At 40.8% G+C, this 19,111-nt stretch overlaps 3 protein-coding genes across 3 annotated transcripts in view; 1 reads left to right on the top strand and 2 right to left on the bottom strand.

Annotated features, from left to right (window-relative positions):
* Positions 1 to 4,192: 4,192 nt before the first annotated feature.
* LOC106517880 (skin secretory protein xP2-like) lies at positions 4,193 to 5,783 on the bottom strand. The gene is made up of 3 exons (XM_014008920.1): positions 5,770 to 5,783; positions 5,428 to 5,646; positions 4,193 to 5,376 (listed from the first exon to the last, which is right to left on the bottom strand). The coding sequence occupies exons 1-3, from the start codon at positions 5,781 to 5,783 to the stop codon at positions 4,797 to 4,799; spliced, it is 813 nt and encodes a 270-aa protein (XP_013864374.1). The 3' UTR covers positions 4,193 to 4,796.
* A 250-nt stretch (positions 5,784 to 6,033) lies between these two features.
* LOC106517931 (UDP-glucuronosyltransferase 1-1) lies at positions 6,034 to 13,409 on the bottom strand. Its single transcript, XM_014008984.1, has 9 exons — positions 12,730 to 13,409; positions 9,995 to 10,058; positions 9,766 to 9,914; positions 9,490 to 9,617; positions 8,278 to 8,371; positions 8,012 to 8,137; positions 7,852 to 7,939; positions 7,560 to 7,779; positions 6,034 to 7,451 (listed from the first exon to the last, which is right to left on the bottom strand). Exons 1-9 carry the CDS (start codon positions 13,252 to 13,254, stop codon positions 7,181 to 7,183), a joined length of 1,665 nt encoding a protein of 554 aa, XP_013864438.1. The 5' UTR covers positions 13,255 to 13,409; the 3' UTR covers positions 6,034 to 7,180.
* A 1,432-nt stretch (positions 13,410 to 14,841) lies between these two features.
* LOC106517932 (uncharacterized) overlaps positions 14,842 to 19,111 on the top strand; it is a gene marked incomplete in the record, with an annotated part of 5,257 nt that continues 987 nt past the window's right edge. Inside the window, 4 exon segments of the mRNA XM_014008985.1 lie at positions 14,842 to 15,010; positions 15,205 to 15,299; positions 17,650 to 17,712; positions 17,810 to 18,252. Coding sequence (XP_013864439.1) covers positions 15,002 to 15,010; positions 15,205 to 15,299; positions 17,650 to 17,712; positions 17,810 to 18,252 — 610 coding nt within the window.

A 19,111-nucleotide genomic window follows, 5' to 3' on the forward strand; every position in this document is an offset into this window, starting at 1 on the left:
GTATAAAATACACAGGCACACTTTATTAATTAATTAATTAATCAATTAATTTATTTATAATAAACCATAAACAACAGTAACTTTATTCCCACCCACAAAAAATAAATAAAGAAATAAAATCTGTTCAAGCAACACAATGACAACCTAATATCAAACAGAAATATCTCATTAAAAAACTGTCAACTCCATCACGATGAAGCGACATCACGACACTTTGTGATGTCGACATTTTTGATGAAGCGACATCATCAACACTTTGATGAATCACAACACTTTGTGTTGTGTCAAGCAGCTTTTCACACTTTTGGCCACAAGATGGAGCCAAAGAAAATTGTGTTGGAAAGCTTCGAGTAATGAACCCTTTTTCAAAGCAAGCTTCAGTGCTTCAGAAAAGCTTCATTTGCCCATCACTAGAAGAAAGTATTCAATGAGAACATTTCATTCATTCATTCATTCATTCATTCATTCATTCATTCATTCAGATCTAGGACCTTTACTTTTTTTTTGAGCACTTGTTACAACTTGGCTAACAGCATGTAGTCAGAGCAGGGCCTGGAGTGAAGCTGGTTATATGCAAACCGTGCTGAGTGGAAGTGGGAAGCAGCTGAGTGATTACAATTGAGGACAGGTGTGAAAGGACTGACTAGAAGGAACCAGAAAAGACTGAGGAAAAAGATGGGCACGAAGAGACACAAGACAGACACCAGAGGGAGGCATAGCAAACAGAAAGTACACACAACACACAGATCTTCGCAACCATTAAGAAGACTGGGCGTTAACGATCATTTTAGAGACGCTGAATGTTTCAGAACAAAAGATAGGCATAGGTTAAGTGGTCTGTGAAAAACTGTAAAACAATTTCAGATTAACGTTCCTCAATATCTCAACATCTACAGCTCATAATAGCATCAGAAGATGTCATAAGTCTYGAGAACTCTGTGCACAAAGGACCAGGCTGAAAGTCAGTATTGGAGGTCAGTGATCTTTAGACCCTCGGGAGGCCTGATTTTGTTGTGGATGTCACTGGAGGGGCTRGGGAGCACAAATCACTGCCTGTCCACACAGTTCCCTCTGCCATCCACAAATGGTGSGTAAAGCTCTATCATGCAAGGAAGAAGCTGTAGGTCAGTGCTATTCAATTGGCGGCCCGTGGGCCAAATCCGGCCCGCGAGTGACCAAAGTTCGGCCCGCCAATTGGTTCATTCATCTCTTCAGCCCAAACCCCCGGTTTTCTACTTTAATTACTCTAAGTTCTTTTAGCTAGACATAGACATGCTTGGTATCTACAGAAACGTCAGAACCTTGGCTACAAGCTGGTGTAAACCATTTCTAAGCACAACCAAGACAGTTAAAACTACAAGCAGTTGAAGATAGAACTATGAAAGGGAAAACAAAATTGTTTTAAAAATTTGGCAAGTCAGAGATGTCAAAATAATATTTGTGTGAAATAGGAGGCATAATGTGTTCTTTTTCTTTTTGATATTGTTGAATTATGACTACTTTTATAGGGTTCTGTATGTTCTAATCATGATTAAATGCAGCAAAATAAACTATTTCAAAGATAGCAGATCTTCGTAATGCTTGCTTTATTTACTTAATAACTTTAATTGCTGGATGTTTGGCCCCTCAGCTGTAGACCTGCAGTAACTGTGGCCCCCGGAGCAGTTTAGATGAATAGCCCTGCTGTAGGTGAACACCATCCTGAAATGCTGCAGACATTGTCGTTGTAAGTACGACTTAGCCCCAATCAGATGAGGCATCAGAACAAGACAATGCTAAACCATTATAAAGGCATGGCTTCGTAGTAGAAGAGTCTGGGAGTTGAAATGTTCTGCCTGCAGTCCAGACCTCTCCTCAACTGAAAGCATTTGACACATTATAAAAAAAATCCAGTAAAGAAGATCCAGGACTGCTGAGCAGCTGGAATRCTCCACCAGACAACAATGGTCTCCTCAGTTTAGATGTTTACAGAGTGTTGTTAAAAAAAGAGGGAATGCTTCACACCAACACGTTCTAGCTTCTTTTTTTTTAGATGTGTCGCTGCAATCAAATCACCCACCAAAAATTGTGCAATTTCTCATATTTAAAACATATATATTCTTACTATATTTAGTACAAAGAAGTTGGCTTCATTACTTTATTTACATGTTACACCATGTCCTGACTGCTTTGGYATTTGAGTTGTAAAATTGATCTTTTAATTTTGGTTTAAAACCTAAACTGTTTAAATTGAGAATTACTTTCAAATGCAACATTCAAGCCTCACCTGCTTCAACCTGCGACTCAATATTTATTAGGTGGGCAGCTGTGGCGGAGTGGTTAGGGGAGTCGTCCTGGAACCAGGAGGTCACTGGTTCAATCCTCAGATGCAGCTGTTTTGGTCATTGTGTCACTTCACCCGCCTTGCCTACTGATGGTGTTCATGGCAGTGCACCCCAGAGCAGCTGTGGCTAAAATGTAGCTTACCATCATCAGTGTGTGAATGGGTGAGTGAGTGTAACACGCTTTGGGTTCCAGAGGGACTTGATAAAGCAATCTATACGTTCAGTCCATTTATTAGGGCTTTATAAGAATTTAAWGTCTTTCTTGCGTTTTCTCTGGCTGATGCATATCTGGTTGTCTGTAAACATCAAACCTGTTGAAGCAGATTTTTCTTTTAAATTTTGAAGCAGATAGGTGTGAACAATGAGGTCACAGATTTGCATTAAAATCTGCACTTTTCTCACATTTTAAGCTCCCAGTGTGCAGTCCTTGTAATCTATGCACTTTTCATGGTAAAATCTCTTCCCCAAATAATTTGATTGCTGACAGTTTGTTTAAAGATTCAGGCTCATCGTCCTCACAGCAGATAATGTGCCTTCAAGTCTCGAGTTTTCAGTAGAGATTAGAAACAGGCCATAGGTTTTACTACTTTCTCATTCTCCACTCACACGCTTTCTTTTTTGTTTTCTAACTTGAAGTCCACACCTCAAACTGACAGTAATGCAAGTCACATCATTTGAGATTTATTGGATTCTGCTCAAATCCCTCTGGAGCCACAGGAGGCTTTCTAAACTTTCTTTTCTCAGGTGCCTGAATGCTTCCAAAGACCGCGATACAGACTTTGATGTGTAAAAAGTGTCAGTGGATATCTTCTTTTAGCTAAAAGCAAGATCAGAAATACAAGAGAGGAATGCAGTGACAAAGATAAAAAATAAATAAAAAAATCCTGCGCCACCGCTGCTATCAAACTTGTGTGATAGGATGTTTTCTCTCTGCTTGGGTGCGCCGTCACACATGTCGAGCAGGTGACGACAGCCCCAGTGCAATTATCCATTGCTCTGGGGCTGTGCAGCATGTAAAGACAACATGATTAAAGCTGCTTGTTGGGACAACACAGTTTCTTTGTTTGACAGGGAGAAGAATGACAAGATAATGTAATTCCATGCTGCAGCTACTGTGTCACATCTCGCTGGAGTTGCATAAATATCCTCTCGCAATTTTCACATTTCATTACCGAGGACGAATCTCTCGCTGCTCCTTGGTCCTTAACATCAACCCGATCCTCCCAGTGAAGATTGTTCCTTGGTACACATATCACAGGAGGCCAACAGCTGGCTGTGGTTCATTTCTCGCCGCCTTCCAGTTTCACCTGCATCAATATTAGACAAGTCTGTTCAAGTTCCCTAACAGATGGCCATCTGCTGGGCCTCTTTTTGAGTCAAGGAGTAAACAAAACAAGATGAAACCAAACCAAATTGTGTTTTTCCCTCTACTTTTTTCCTTCCAATTGCAAATATGCCAAGATGTACAGACTGTCTGTAAATTACACAGATTTCCTCTCATTTTGCAGGTGCACTGATGCATAAAAACTCATGGATTTAAAAATGTATATTTTAAATTTATTTTACGTCTCAGAGCCGGCCTGTAAATGCTTAGTTCCCATCCTCTTCCTCCTCCCACTAGACTATACCTACCCAGTACCAGCCCCACCCCTACCGCACACCGCTATGTCTGTATGCGTCTGCTTTCAAAGATAACTGACCTTAAAGGAGACTTTAACTCAGTCAGTTTACAGATACTGACTTAAAATTTTGTTTGGTAGTGGCTGAGATGGATATTTGGAGCACTGACTGCACAGGAATTCTGTGTTAAATGTTTTTGACATTCTATATTTAGAGTCTCTTTTGGTTTGTTAGCAAAACATGTGGAAACGTGGAAAATGTGCAAAACCCCACACGGAAAGACCTCAAATCCAACCCGAGCTTGACCCACAGACCTGGATGCTGTGAGGGAACTATGTGATGCCCACTTCTGTACCTCCACACTTGATTAACCTTTGAAGCCAGTCCAAGTCAAGATGGTGACCACGGCTAACTGAACTTAGAGAGGTACACCAGAGAGAGGTAGACACAAGACGACAGAAAACACAAATCCTCATCGTACCCCACTTCTACGAATCATCACCTGATGATACAACAATGGACACTGGAGGGTGGAGGAGGGTACCAACACAAAGACAGGATGGAGGGCATGAGACAAAAGACAATGAAGGGGACACAAAAACAAAAAGAAAAAAAAACGAAACCAAAAACCGACAGGAAAAAGTCCTGGGAAAAAACAACACAAGTCACTAAGATGGCCCTAGGCACACCTGGAGGGCAGAAAAGTTCAGGTGGGCGTCCAGGAACCCAGCACAGACAGGGAAAGGGGTTCTGTGGGTGACCATGGGCACAGCCGCAGTGAAGGTGGAGCTCTGGCGGGCGACCTGGAGCTTGGCCGCGACAATGATGGGGCTCAGGGAGATGGCCCGGTGCTCAGCCGCTGAAAAAGCGGATCTCAGGTGGGCGACCAGGAGCCCAGCCATGGAGGTACTCTGGAGGGACCYGCAGAGGAGACTCTGCAGGGGCTGGCACTGGAGACTCTGCAGGGGGTGGTGAGAGTTCAGGTGGAGTGGGGAACTCAGCTGCAGACGGCAAGGAGTCCTCAGCTGCAGACGGCCAGGAGGACTCAGCTGCAGACGGCCAGGAGGACTCAGCTGCAGACGGCGAGGAGGACTCAGCTGCAGACGGCCAGGAGGACTCAGCTGCAGACGGCGAGGAGGACTCAGCTGCAGACGGCCAGGAGGACTCAGCTGCAGATGGCAAGGAGGATTCAGCTGCAGATGGCAAGGAGGACTCAGCTGCAGATGGCAAGGAGGACTCAGCTGCAGATGGCAAGGAGGACTCAGCTGCAGACGGCGAGGAGGATTCAGCTGCAGACGGCAAGGAGGATTCAGCTGCAGACGGCAAGGAGGATTCAGCTGCAGACGGCAAGGAGGATTCAGCTGCAGACGGCGAGGACTCAGCTGCAGACGGCGAGGACTCAGCTGCAGACGGCGAGGACTCAGCTGCAGACGGCGAGGACGGCGAGGACTCAGCTGCAGACGGCGAGGACTCAGCTGCAGACAGTGTTGAGGGCTCAGCTGGTGTAGTTAGAAGGACCTCCACCAGGACTGCAGCGAATATGGAGACCAGCACTGAAACTGCAGCAGGGGTGGTCACCACCACCTCCCTCCCCGTAAGACCCTCCACACAGGAGGTGGCGGCGTCGGCCCTCACCAGAACGCAGGCGGCGGTGGAGGCGTCGACCCTCGCCGGAGCACAGGAGGCTGTGGAGGCGTCGACCCTGCATGAATGCAAACTTTTGAGTCAACCATTTATTGCAGTTTATGCAGTTGTTGGGATATGCATATTGCACAGGCTATTATCGTGATGACGATAAATTTTCCATATATTGTGCAGCCCTAACCAAAAGCCTTTCATGGCACAGCTAATCAGCTGATACTGAGTGCAAAGTATGGAGTCCAGTTTGTGTAAACTGAGAAAATAAAAAACAGCTTCACAGAAATTTATTCTCTTAATTTTTACCTCCGCCAAGGGAGGAGGTAATGTTTTCGGTCACGTCGGTCTGTCTGTCTGTCTGTCTGTCTGTCTGTCTGTCTGTCTGTCTGTCTGTCTGTCTGTCTGTCTGTCTGTCTGTCTGTCTGTCGACAAAATTACTCAAAAACTTACGGACAGATTTTCATGATTTATTTATTTTTTTACAACAGGTGCGTTTTGGCCAAAGGAAGACTCCATTAAATTTTGGTGATGTTCCAGATTACGATGTGGATACAGGATTTTTTTTWAAATTCAAGTGAATCAGCCAGGCTACGCAACGTGTCATTACGTCAGATGCTCGTCTGTAGGAAACATGAAGTAGAAGTCACAAACTCYCTGGGATGGAGAGAAGTTATCAGAAATGTGTTGCTACTATCTGGAAAGTTGTAATTATTCTCTTTTCAACTAGTCCCGGCGACGTTACATGCTGTCTGGAGACATAGAAAAAGAAATGCAATTCTCTTCACATTACGAGAATAACTGAGAAGACGCCGACAGTCAGCGGGGGGAGAGTATAGCTGCAGTCACGGGTGCAGCCGAGCTGAAGCTGGTACTGGGACCGGTACCGGACAGTGGGAACAGCTGATCAACCATGTGAGGTAAATGTTCGCCACGTCAGAACTCAAGTGGTTGTGTTTTAAAACATTTATCATTTGTATTGACATGTTTTTAAATATTATTTTTGTCAGAAAAAAACTTATATGGTGTAAAAAACATGCACCTACGGTAGGTTCATTAGTTCTTCAAATATTACATTTAAAGTTAATTTAAATGTAATATTTGTTAATTTTTAATCTAATTTTGCTTCTGTTTAGCGTCGTCACAGTTTCTATAGGCGATATGCCGGGGTAAGGACAGGAGGCTAGACCGTCCAAATTCACAGCCTCTTTTTTCCAGTCTTCGCGGTCTACCAAGGACCTGGCTCACCTAGACCGGGAAGGTTGGGTCATTCAGAGGACCCAGCCTCCCGTTTTGGACTCAGCCCAAGTTTGACTTCACTTGATAAGTTCATCCTGTTCATCCGTTTCACAAAGGCCAAACCAGGCTGAAGAGGTGCGGTATGACAAGCCAGATGTGAGTAATCCAGGTAAATGCTCGTCCACTGATTTCTTCAAAAGACCAAGAGCTAGATCATAAATTCACAGATTCTACAATGAATAAACTGCATGATCCATACTTCTCAACAAATAAAAAACATCATTTGAAGAAGGTTTCTGAGGTGTAGGAGCCTAAATGCTCCGTTGTTTGTTTATTAACAAATTGATGAGGGTGGAAAAGTCCTAGTCCTGCTTCTTTTTCTTGTTCAGTTTTCGGAAACAAAACATCAAACATTTCACTGTTAGAGTTATGGAGACCAGCATGATAGTAGCCAGAAATGTTATTACATCCAGACTGAAGTACTGGAACCATTTGAGGTCACGGACAGCAGCTTTGAGGTGCTTTGCCCCTTTATGTTTCATCACATATTCTGTCCAGTACACTGAGAGATCGAGTGGGTCCACCGGCCGGTCGTTATGAAGGGCTGACAGCTTCTGGACATTCTSTTTGTACCTGAACACACAAACAGATGGAAGAGGCTGAAACARACCAATCAATGCAATGTATAAATAAAAACATTGTCAATAAAAACTACAGTTGAATAACTTTGTAGCGCCTTACSTGGTGTTATTGATGAGCTCGTTCAGTCCCTGCAGGAGGCTTTCTGTGGTCATTGAAGTGATATCCAACATGAGTCCTGCTCCTCTGTGAGCTATCTTCTGTGCGTTGTCAGGRTGGTCTGCGTTAAGTGGCACCATCAACATCGGAACTCCATGACACAAACCCTCAAACACGCCGTGTGAGCCGGCGTGAGTGATGAAGGCTCGAACTCCATGGTGTGCTAACGACGACGGAAAGCAACGTGAGACATTGTCCTGAAGTTCTAATGTGGCCTGACGCATGATGAGCTCACCCAGCAGATCGTTCTGAGGCACCCACTTCATCATCTTCACATTGTTCGGGATATTCTCAGGAACCTTGCCAGTGTACCTCCAGATCACCTGTTGCAGTGGGGAACATTTCAGCTTGTAGTTTAGGATTTGAGATTTTTTCTTGTGTACGTGTTTTTGTACCTTCTGGGGAATCTGTCTGAAGGCATCAAGAAAGACAGAAGTGATGTATTCTGGCAGATCTGACACTATGGAGCCCAGGGTGAATACGATAAACCCATGTTGACTAGAGACCCACTCCTCCAAATCCTGAAAAAAATACACTACTTGGCATTTATGATCACATCTAATGATGTTTCAGTCTTGCTGCATGCAGCCGGGGATATTAAATGAGAATGCTGTAGTTTAAAAAAATCAAATGTGAGTTGACTTGTAAAAAAGTYTCTCACATCAGCAAGAGGATTTCTCACGTTGCAGTTGATTCCACCAACCAGGATCATGTTAGGCATGATGGGGCGGGGGAACTCCAGAGTGAAGTCAATCCTGTGTCAGCAGAACCAGAAGATTAGAGTTTCAGTTTTCAACAACAGAGTCAAGCAGAGCTGGAACTATTAAAAATGAATAAATCCTTTTTTTATTTAATTCACTGCAGACTGGATGAAACCCAAAAACATTTAAAACAGACTAAGATAATACCACCAGGATAATCTTTCCTTTGTCTTTAGCAAGTTAGCATTGCTGCAGTATTGATGCTGGCCAAATACACAAAGAATACATGTAAATGTACAAATTTTGAATATAAAGATACGGGAACAGTTCAGTTTATTTGTAGAGCGCCAAGTCACAACAAAAGTACAAAGAACAATCGATCTAAGGAGACCAGCAGTTTGTGTTGAATCACATCATCGCAGTCTCCCATCCTGAGCAGCACACCGGTGACAGTGGAAAGGGGYAAAAAAAACCTTCCCATATGTAGGCTACAAGTTCAAAAGCTACAAAAACAATCATTGTCCGATGAGGAAATATTTGTGCAAAKTATTGCACAAAGTTTGAACAGATATTGCTTTTTAAAAAATAAATCTCGCCAATTTACCTTTATGTTTAGGCATAAATGGCAACATATCTCAAAAACTCAAGTGGAACAGCTTTGGAGCGACTTGTACTTTGAAAGGTCAGGTCTTTMAAAAAAATGTCCAATCCATCACTGAGGAAAGAATTTATTATGTTTCCATCAGAGAATTATTCTGTCTGCAATTATAATTYCCATGTGAGGTGTTTATTTGTGTTATTTGTCTTACTGCCAGCAGTGCATAGTTTCCCCTTGGAGATCTTGAACCTCAAAGCAAAATGATTACTAAAGGACCAGTTAGGTGAAAATAAGCCCACCTACCCCCAAAAAGACAGTAGATGTTGAGATGTGATGACTGATAAAAATGTTGTGTTTTTGAGTATCAAAGACGTGCAGTAGGTCTTCAGTTTGTGAATAAATAGGTTTTAAAATCTYAATGAAAAGCAAAGTTTCTTAAATACTGGAATCGTAGTTTTCTTTCTAGAATTCGCAGTGTAAAATAAATGATTGTCTGTGTGTAAAAGCTTTATCCTCCCTGATGTTGAATTGTAAACATGAATAGATGCTGTAAAAAGATCTTTGTATGCGTCACCTGAGCAGCCAGATATCAGAGTCTGACAARACTTCCATGATGCCCACCTCCTCCTCCAGAAACGTGTAGGCAAGGTTGTCAAAGTGCCAGTATAACAGTCGACAAAACAAAGGCTCCACTAAAGCCACCTGTGTGTTAAAAGCAAAACCTTATGACTTAACCTGAAGCACCTGTCCGTGTTTCTGATGTGTGGGGAAAAAGCAGAAGCAGAATGTGACACAGAGATYGTGAAAATGTCTGAGTGAATCTGGTTCATTCATGCATTATGCTGCTCACCAAAGTGTTAATGACTCTCTCCTTAAAYTTCATTTTGTCTGTGTAGCTGGTAAAAAAGCGGGGCACGTATGAAGCCGGGGAGGGGCAGCCTGCAGCCTTCATGTCCGCCGAACATGGAGTTCCTCTCAGTAAATTAATGGTGGGGAGACCTGAAAGTGACASACAATGACTGCTGAGGAAGTGTCCTGGTGCTCAAACGCTCGGAGAACCCAAGAAAAGTCAAACTCACCTAATTTCRGAGCTACCAATGAGCCTGTTGGTATCATGGGGTCAGTCAAGACGGCATCAAACTTCTACGAAAAATGAAAGAGGGAGAAGGAGAATTGGTAAAATCATATGAAAGGTTTTTTTTTTACTATGGATGCACCCAAGAAAAAGCTGAGAAGTTTCTGCACAGGTAGTTAAAAGTTGTCAATTGTTCCTAAACTATTGTAAAAACTTTTTATTAAAAGGTTTTGAGTATTGTTTCGATGGATAAAGTCGTAGTTTATTTCAGAAAGACTCATCTCTCARATACAACAGCAGTGTTGTTCAGGTGTGTGTGCTGCAGAACAGATTTATCTTCACTTAAACCGTTTGATCAGGTTCATCCTTATTATATTATATATATTATTATATGTTCCCCAGTTCTCCCAGGGCTAATCATGAAACTCATGAAACATACTCGGCTATCCCGTCAAATGTCTATTATCAAACAAACAAAAACATACTGAACTACAGTGCAGTCTTTGTACTGTSGAACATAGGTACCAGGYAAACATAAGACTCCCTTGAGGCACAACAAAATAAAAACACAACACTAGAAAATGACAGTGATAGTGATGATAGTGGTCTTMCTAGTTCCCAAATTCTCAGTATTTTAAAAGAAGACACAGGACACACATGCCGTGCCTTCAAGTTGAAAAAGTTCAGTTTCTTAATATTACTTTATCAACTTTCAGGATTTATTGAGAAGCAATTTCTTGCATTATTACCCACCACTAAATGTGAAAGGGCAGAAATGTTTTCTTTCTGTGTCTGTGCATGTTCATTTGTCTGTTTGCAAAATATCTCGTAAACTGCCCGGTAAATTTTATTGAGGTGTTCAGAAAGTTGTCATGTACAGTACATCTGTAACTGATTAACTTTTGGATTAGTGTGACAGCTAGGGATCCTTAGCAAACTGTGTTGGTATCTGAGACTGCTAACACACCTCACAAGATCGCCTGATTAGGTCACATAACTTCATTTACAAGATGTGACCAAACTGCTGTAGCTCATGGACTCAAATAGACCACTAGACTGAGCCCCGCCCATACCGTCCACTGGTGTCTGTGACASCATGGAGGAGCAGAAACAGACCAAACAGGACAACATCTCACAGCCTCCACAGAAACTAATAGATAAACAGCAGCAGAACCGATCTGTTTCACAAATTATCGGTCATGTTTTGTACATTAAATTAATAATTATGTTAATTTAATTCAACAACCATGTAAAACAGCAATTTATACCAGAAAAATATATAATTTTTAAGTAACAATGATCCAAACCAGACCTGAAGTCAGCCTGTAACTTAGACTTTAGCTAGTTGAAAAATGATGACTTCAGCTAGTAAAGTATATTATTTCTTCTTACTGTCATAAAAAAGAAGAATTTATATTTACCAGTCAACAGTTAGAAAATGTTCTCTGGTTATAGGATGAAACTTGTCTCTATTAGCTAACATCTTCTCAACAAGTCAGGTTCCTCTAACAGAAACCTAAAAATACTTTTATAATATTTTACACTCTGTAGGTCTAAATATTAATAAGAGGACAAATCAGTAATATTTAATAGTTTGTTAAATTGTAGCATGATTCAACAGTGCTAAACTCTGTATATATGCTCCACAAGCTAATATCTGCTAACCAGTTCAATAAATAACAGTGATTACATGGACTTTATAAGATTATTTTGATTAACTGTTACATTATGTTCTGCTCAGATCACATTGAGCTAAATAAGAACATCTGTTTACTTGTGTTGTGAAATGAGACGTTTTCCTGTTTATCTTCTGTTAATAAATCCATAACACAAACAGATTTTCTGGCATTATTTAAAACATTAGATAGATTATATAAACTGTAAAATATTAATAATAATTGTGTTAATATTATTATTAATAGTTTTAGTGATTTCTACATCGTCAGTCCTTTTTTCTGCTCTGTTGTCAACATGTACAGTAATGGGAAATCCAGAGTCTTGACCGTTTAGCGTTAGCCGTTAGCTTCACCAGCCGATCACACGGTTACGTGGTTTCTGCGCACTCCAGCTGTTCTATATAAACTCCTTACTGTAACTCTGCTCCTTCTCACTATTTAGATGTTAGATCAGAACCCAAGAAAAGCAACAGGAGAGATGGTTTATGGTTTATGGTTAGTGGGATGAATATAAAATCTATTTGAGCAGGGGCCTCATAAGTGGGCCCATTGTTCTCCCCAAAAAGACACTGGTCTTTATTCAAACCTTCTCGTCCCTTGGATGAAGGACACAAGGTTAGAAACCCTCAGTGTTTTGAGCTTCTCAGGATCCATAAAGGAGTCCCCAAGAATTATTTTTCTTTGACTGCTCTGAGCCAGGCGGTATTTTAAGTAGTGCAAAAAGGTCTCTAATTCAATGCCACAGGCATCAAACAGACTATTGTCATGGAGTCCCATCACCATTTTGTGGTGTTTGAACAGATCGTACCCAGTTATGACTCCAACCAGTGTACTTAGAGTTTTCCTTGTCAGGGCAAACAGGTTTGGGCCGAATGGGAGTGATACATTTGTGCAGAAGAATGCTAGGCCTTTAATATTAATTGTACAATACTGTAAACATTTTGGAGCATCTCAGCACATCTTTAAAAAGTAGTTCAGTCACTCTGCTCAGTCTMTCTCAACAGAAGACACACATTCAGTAGAATCAGTTTGGGTTGTGTTCCTGTCTTGTTCCTGCACTCACCTGCTGAGCCAGTTGAGAGATGAGGCTGCTGTTGAACAGCAGGCTCTCTGCAGTGGTGTGAAGAAAACCTACAATCCTCTGGATCTGAGTGATCCGTTTCTTTATCTTCTCCATGAAAGACTGTGCGTCTTTCTCCATGATGTCCTTGTGCGAGGACATCACATAATGCAGGTGAGCCTCGTCGTAAGGTACGGGGAAGGCGATGGTGTCGTAGTATTTCCCAGGGCCCATCCGTAGGCTGACCTCTGGAATCACCACAGTGACCCTGTGTCCACGCCGACCCATTTCCTGAGCGATGGCTTTAATGCCCACCCAGTGACTCCCATCCATGGGCACCACCAGCAGGTTACCTGAAAAACCAGAGGAAGAGCTGTGCTTTGCAGGAATCTTCTCGGTTTCTTTGCTTTCCTTTGAGTTTGCAGATTTGGGGTTTTCTTTTACGGATCCCTTTGCCTTGTCTTTAGCGCCGCTCACCTCCATAGCCATGCTTAGGAGCAAAAGTACAAACACTATTGGCTTCCTCATTGTTCCTCACTATGCTCTGAATCCAACAAAGAAAACAATGCAAAAAAAAAATCAAGAAAAAGGAGAAAAACTGGTGTTTTGCTCTTTTTGAATGCTCTGAATAATGTATCTGTCACCCGCTCCTGTGTCCTCTCACCAGGTTGTGGGAGTTCCTCTATGGATTAGCAGCATTGTGTGTCTGTGCATGTGCGTGTTCAAAGTCCTTACAGAAAGCCCAGCGACTATTTCGTCTCCCCACRGTCCACAAGTCGGCATGCCCAGTTCCTTAGTTACTGAGTAAGTTAATTTACTGCCATGTACACAAAAGAAAAGGRAAAATCACATCTGACATTTCACCTGAGGACTGGGGGAAAGTGCAGCGGAGTTCCAGGTGAGTTTATATAAGACAATAAAGTTGCACTAAGATAAAACTAAGGAGATTTCTAACACACTTATCTCACGTTTCACTCATTTCATTCCAGTAAATGAACTCAATAAAGCTCAGAAGCATTCAGTTGTTTTCTGATCATTTGCAATTTTGTTTGTGAGTTTAAAAAACCCTTATATAACCCTTGTACAGCAGGGCTGAATGGCGGTGTGGGGGTTCCAACACTGTAAAAAATGAAATGTTGGATTTACTTAACCATGTTATGTGACCTGGTTCCACTTAACTGAGTTGAGTAAATTCAAAGCAATTTACCAGTTTTTTAACCAAAGAACATGAGTATATTGCTTTGAATTTACTCAACTCAGTTAAGTGGAACCAGGTCACATAACATGGTTAAGTACTGTAAATCCAACATTTCATTTTTAGAGTGAAGCAAGACCGTTTGTGGTTTCAATCTTGTGTCTTTTTGTGTGTTGTGTGCATATTTTCTTTGAGTACTTTGGTTTAGTTTTATTTGTTGAACTGATGACCTGTTCACCTATTGATTGTTGGGATTTGCTCCAACATTTCCCCCACCCCAGCTGTGACTCTGAGCTGAAGAAAGTTGATACAATAAAATGAATGAACTGTAAACCCAATTTAATTGGGCTTTTTTTTCACACTAAAACAATGTTAAACAGAGGGGATTGTTACTGCAATAGTTTTACTTATTGTCGAATCAACTGTTTTATGAGCTTCAGATTTCATTGTTCTCAACATGGATGCCTTTTTTTAAATTAAATTTCACTTTGTTCATTGTGTTTTTAGTGCTTATYTCAGATATTTTTGAACAATCCAGTCAGAGATGAGGGGAAATCCTTCTTTTTCTCAGTCTCTGGAAGCATCGTTTGTTGAGTTATACAAAACAAAGCATCACAATAACCTTAAAAAATAAAACTTGATTTTTTTATCTGCACTTAATGATTAATCAAGAACTTTCACCTCTTTATCTCTCGTCTGTTCAAAGCACACAAAAATAAATCAACCTGGAAAGACTCACATGAAGACAAAACGTGAAATTAGAACGGTTTTATTGACACGATTGAACAGATTTATATGAATGACAGGTTTGGCGCTTGGACCCCAGACAAGAATGTGAACGCTCTGAGAGGTTGAAAACTCAGAGAAGTTGATTAGGTTAGGGGGTGGGAGTTTTCTTTCCCCCACTGGGGCCCGGACACTGGTGGTGGTTGAAGGAGAGGGAGACACCTGAAAGGTAGGAGATGAAGGATGGAGGAGGGGAGTCGGTAGGTTGACATTCAACTGGCGAGCAGCCGGAGCAGTTGAGGAGGACTGCTGGATCTGTACTGGATGAGGCTGAGCGTGTGATGACGGAGCTGAATGAGCCAGGTGAGGGTCATTAGTCTTCCAGAGTTAAAACTCCATAAATCAGCAAGTGTTTTGTCTCATACAAAAAAACTGCAGCTCATGCATCTTAGTGCCAGCTCTACATTTCAGACACATTTTATTGTAATGTTCTAAGTTTTAGAGGCCCAGTTTTGCCACAGAATCCTGACTATTCTACCTCTACCTTGATTCTTCAGACTGATTTTGCAATAAAGATTTTCTATCAAACTGGACTTGTGACCTATCTGCTGGATATGAGCACCAGTGATCCCCGTGACCCTGAAAGGAAAGAGTGGGTAAAAAAAAAAACAACAACGGATGAATTTTTCCATAGTTTTTACTTTATCAATGAAACAATGGCTAAAAAATAATTCAACACCTTAGTCTGCCAGGATCAGAATATTTTGATTATTGTATGGTAGCTTAATAAGTTTTAGTTCTCTTGTTTCATTTTTTAAGGAAGGTCACTTCCTGTATTTTTTCTTGTTGTACCTTTGTGCTTCAAGCCTGTTCAGTTCTCCTCTGTGTCTCCTGCTTTTTGTCCTTATTGCTGCCACACCTTTTCATTTTTTTGTTCCCTTGTTTTTTACTTAAGCTCTTTGTGTTCGTCTGCATTCCTGGGTCCTACCTCACCTGTACCTGACACTGTCTGAATCAGACCCACAACAGCAGACATTTTGATTATTACAGGTGTTTATAGAATAGTTATCCCTGGACGTAATCCCCAAAAAACACAGGGGACTGCACTCAGGTGTATCAGCTGTCCCCATGTCTGAATTTAACATCACAGTAAATCAACTCATAGAATAAAAGGTTGAACACTTGTCACTAAAAAAACATTACATGTATTAGATGTGTTACACACAAACATTAGAGTCTGTGTGTAAATGTTATGTGTGGACTGAGGAGTCTGCTTGTGTCAAACATTCAAACTTATTTTCAGGACAGTTAAATTGTTCTTGTTGTGTTTTAGTGAGCTTTGCCCTGTTTTCCCTCAAAGACTGTTTTTACAGATGTAAACATCTTGACATATGGAGTCCACAGGTGCAGATGCTTTGCATAACACTGACAAATTACTGGGATATTTCAATATCTGTCAGGATGCAGCTTTTTGTGGTTCATTTTTTTTACAAGAGCAAAGCATTTTACTCATTAAAAATAATTAAATGTTACCATTTAAACTGTTGTCCACTTGATGGCGATCATGCCCCTTTTACTATCAAAAATGGTGCCAGTGTAGGGCAGGCCGGTGATCTACAAATGGAACAAGAGAGACCAGCTTGCTTTGAATAAATGTCAAAACGGCCTACCATACAGGGAGCGTCATGATCCAGTCCCCAGCATTGGAATCATTTCCGAAGTTTTCTCGAGTCCTCGCGCGAACGATTAGCATTGGTCCGGCGGAAATCCGCGAGCTCGGCACGCACGAGCCCGTAGGCTAATGCGGTAAAAACATTTRATTTTATTTTCTTCGGTTAGCATAAATCATGAAAACAGCCACGAACATGCCAAGTAGTGAAAACTATAAAGGAACAGAGGCGAAGTAAGCTGACATCATGACCAAGTTTCAGCGCTGAGTTAAAAACTCTGTTTTTATTTTGTTGTTTGTTTTTAGCCGAGGAGACACACGTGCTAACAGTATTAGCTTCATGCTAAAGTTAGCCAGACACACATATTAGCAACATTTCGCTGTCATATTAAATTTAAACCCGCATTACTAGGTTTAAGGCMTAGTGAGCCTGCTTTGTGTTTTATTTCTAATCATGTAGTTACGTAATGAACATAATTYTGTGGTTCTTTCTGCTAAAACCAAGTTTTATTTGGGATATGAGTTCTGAATCAAATGCAAGGTTAGCTTACGATTTGTAAATTGTGTAAAGGGCTGTTCCACTAAATATTTTGTGCACCTTGATCAAAATCTAAACATGGTAATAATAAATATTTTACTTCACTGTTTTCATTTTACATGACTAAAATTGTCCTAATTTTGTTTAAAAACAATAAGACAATGTATGTTTTTTGTTGCCATAATTTAGAAATTTCAAACTTAGCCTATTATCTCACACTAAAAGCTACTTCTTGTAAACACAGTTACTTGATTTGTAAAATTTTTATTCTATGATAAATCTAAACACAGTGATTTCAATGTAGTGTTGACCTTTTTTCTGTATTGGATAAGGTCTCAGTTTAAAAACCTAAATCTACAGGCAGATCATTCTAAACACGGTTTTTGATCTGAAAACATTTGTTCTGTTTTGGTCTTTCATCAGTTTTCTACATCCAGTTATTAGCAGGTACTGACAGCTGGTGCCGACCTCCAGTGGTCCAGAGGTGAATGACTAATTCATTCCACCTTTAAATGGTCCTTGGTGTTTAAAACAATGCAAATCAGACATTAAAATGCAATTTAATCCAGGTTTGACAAATATTAGATTTTGAAGTAGAGCTAGTCTAAAATTAAATTAAATTGGCCTCACCTCAGCTGATGAACTGAAGGTTAATTTTATCATCTAACAACTATASAGTACATTAAGTGATTACTAACAGACAGACAACAGAAAGCTACACTACTTATACTAAAACTGTTCTGAATTTTATTGTTTGGATATCTGTTAGTGGTTTGTTGTCTTCAAATCTTGCAGGTACGATGTAGATGACTGGGACTTATTCTCTCATTCCCTGTCTTTAAAGTTGGAATATTACAGGTACGGTGACACAAACCTGTGCTAATGCTCAGCTTATTGTGCACACAAAACAAAAAAGACATTAGTTGTGAGTAATCTATGCTGTTCTCTTCCACAGATGTGTTGAGTTTAACCTGAAGTGGACCAGGCACATGTCTCCCCGATGCTCCTCCAGACTATCAAAGGCCTCCAAGACGAGGGTCCAAAACCGTCCCAAACCAAGTCAAGATGTTGCACCGGGTGAACCGAGACGTCAAACAAGGAGGACGCGACTGAGGAATGCCGATGGCTGCAAGGCTGAGGCAGATGATGAAAAGGACTTACTGGACCTCATTGATAGCAGTGGAGAAGATGCTGTGGAGATAGTTGACAACGGACTGGATGTGTCTGATGAGGACCTTGCCTCTGACTGCTGCAGCGTAGTTTCTGGTCCCTCCATGGTCCGTCATGCCCCCTCCAAAACGCCCAAGTCTTCTCACGGTTTGTGCTCAGCCTGTCGAGAACTCTACCAGAAGGCAAAGAGAACAAAAGCTCCAATCAAAAACAAACTCCTGGATAATGGTTAGTGTGTGCAGCACTTACTTAGTACMTCCTAAAGCAATATGAAAGGAAGTTTCAGCAAAATTAAGGGAATGTATTACAAAACAAGAGAATTTTTTTGTGGCAATGCAGTGTGAACGCTGAGGGCTGAATGAACACTGCATGAAAACTAAAAAGAGCAAATCACTTGCTAAAAAGAACACAATTTGAGCGCTACTGTGCCTAAAAATATTCACTCATTTTGATGTCGGCAAAGGAATTGTGTCATCTCTCCCACGGTCACATGTCTTGGGTTCTCTGACCCTTCTTGTTCTCAGTTTGTGAGAATGGTCTGTTCTTGGTAGATTTCCACACGTCYCATATCCCGTCTGTTTTCATGCTGATGGATTTAACAGAATTCCTCCTTCAAAAAGGCCAAATTAGATTGACAGTGACTTAATTTTTAATTCCCATAAAAGGGTAAAACGTCTGAGGAGGGTAAATATTTTTTTAGGCACTGTAGCTAAAAGTAGCATAAGAAGACAAAAATAAAGCACAAATGCTGAAGTAGATGGTTTTTAAAGATTTGAGATAATTTTGTATTTTTATGGAAAAAATTATAGTAAATAAAAAATTTTGTGAAAGTATTAATCACAAAGTATCATAAAGTTCTCACCTACTGAATAATCTGCACATTTTTAGTATAAGAAAGCACAAAGTTTGCAGAAGTAGGATTGATAAAAGTGAAATGTAAAATGATAAATTGGCTTTCATGTTGAAATTCTAACAGGATCGTTATAATGTGAGGCCTGCATTGCTTCTTCAACTATTATAAACTAAATACAAATTTATATTATAATAATTTTTTATTTACATCTTTTAGCCAAGGTGAGGTCCTATT

This window comes from Austrofundulus limnaeus, unplaced genomic scaffold (assembly GCF_001266775.1).
Source record: "Austrofundulus limnaeus strain Quisiro unplaced genomic scaffold, Austrofundulus_limnaeus-1.0 Scaffold54, whole genome shotgun sequence".
Taxonomy (NCBI): domain Eukaryota; kingdom Metazoa; phylum Chordata; class Actinopteri; order Cyprinodontiformes; family Rivulidae; genus Austrofundulus; species Austrofundulus limnaeus.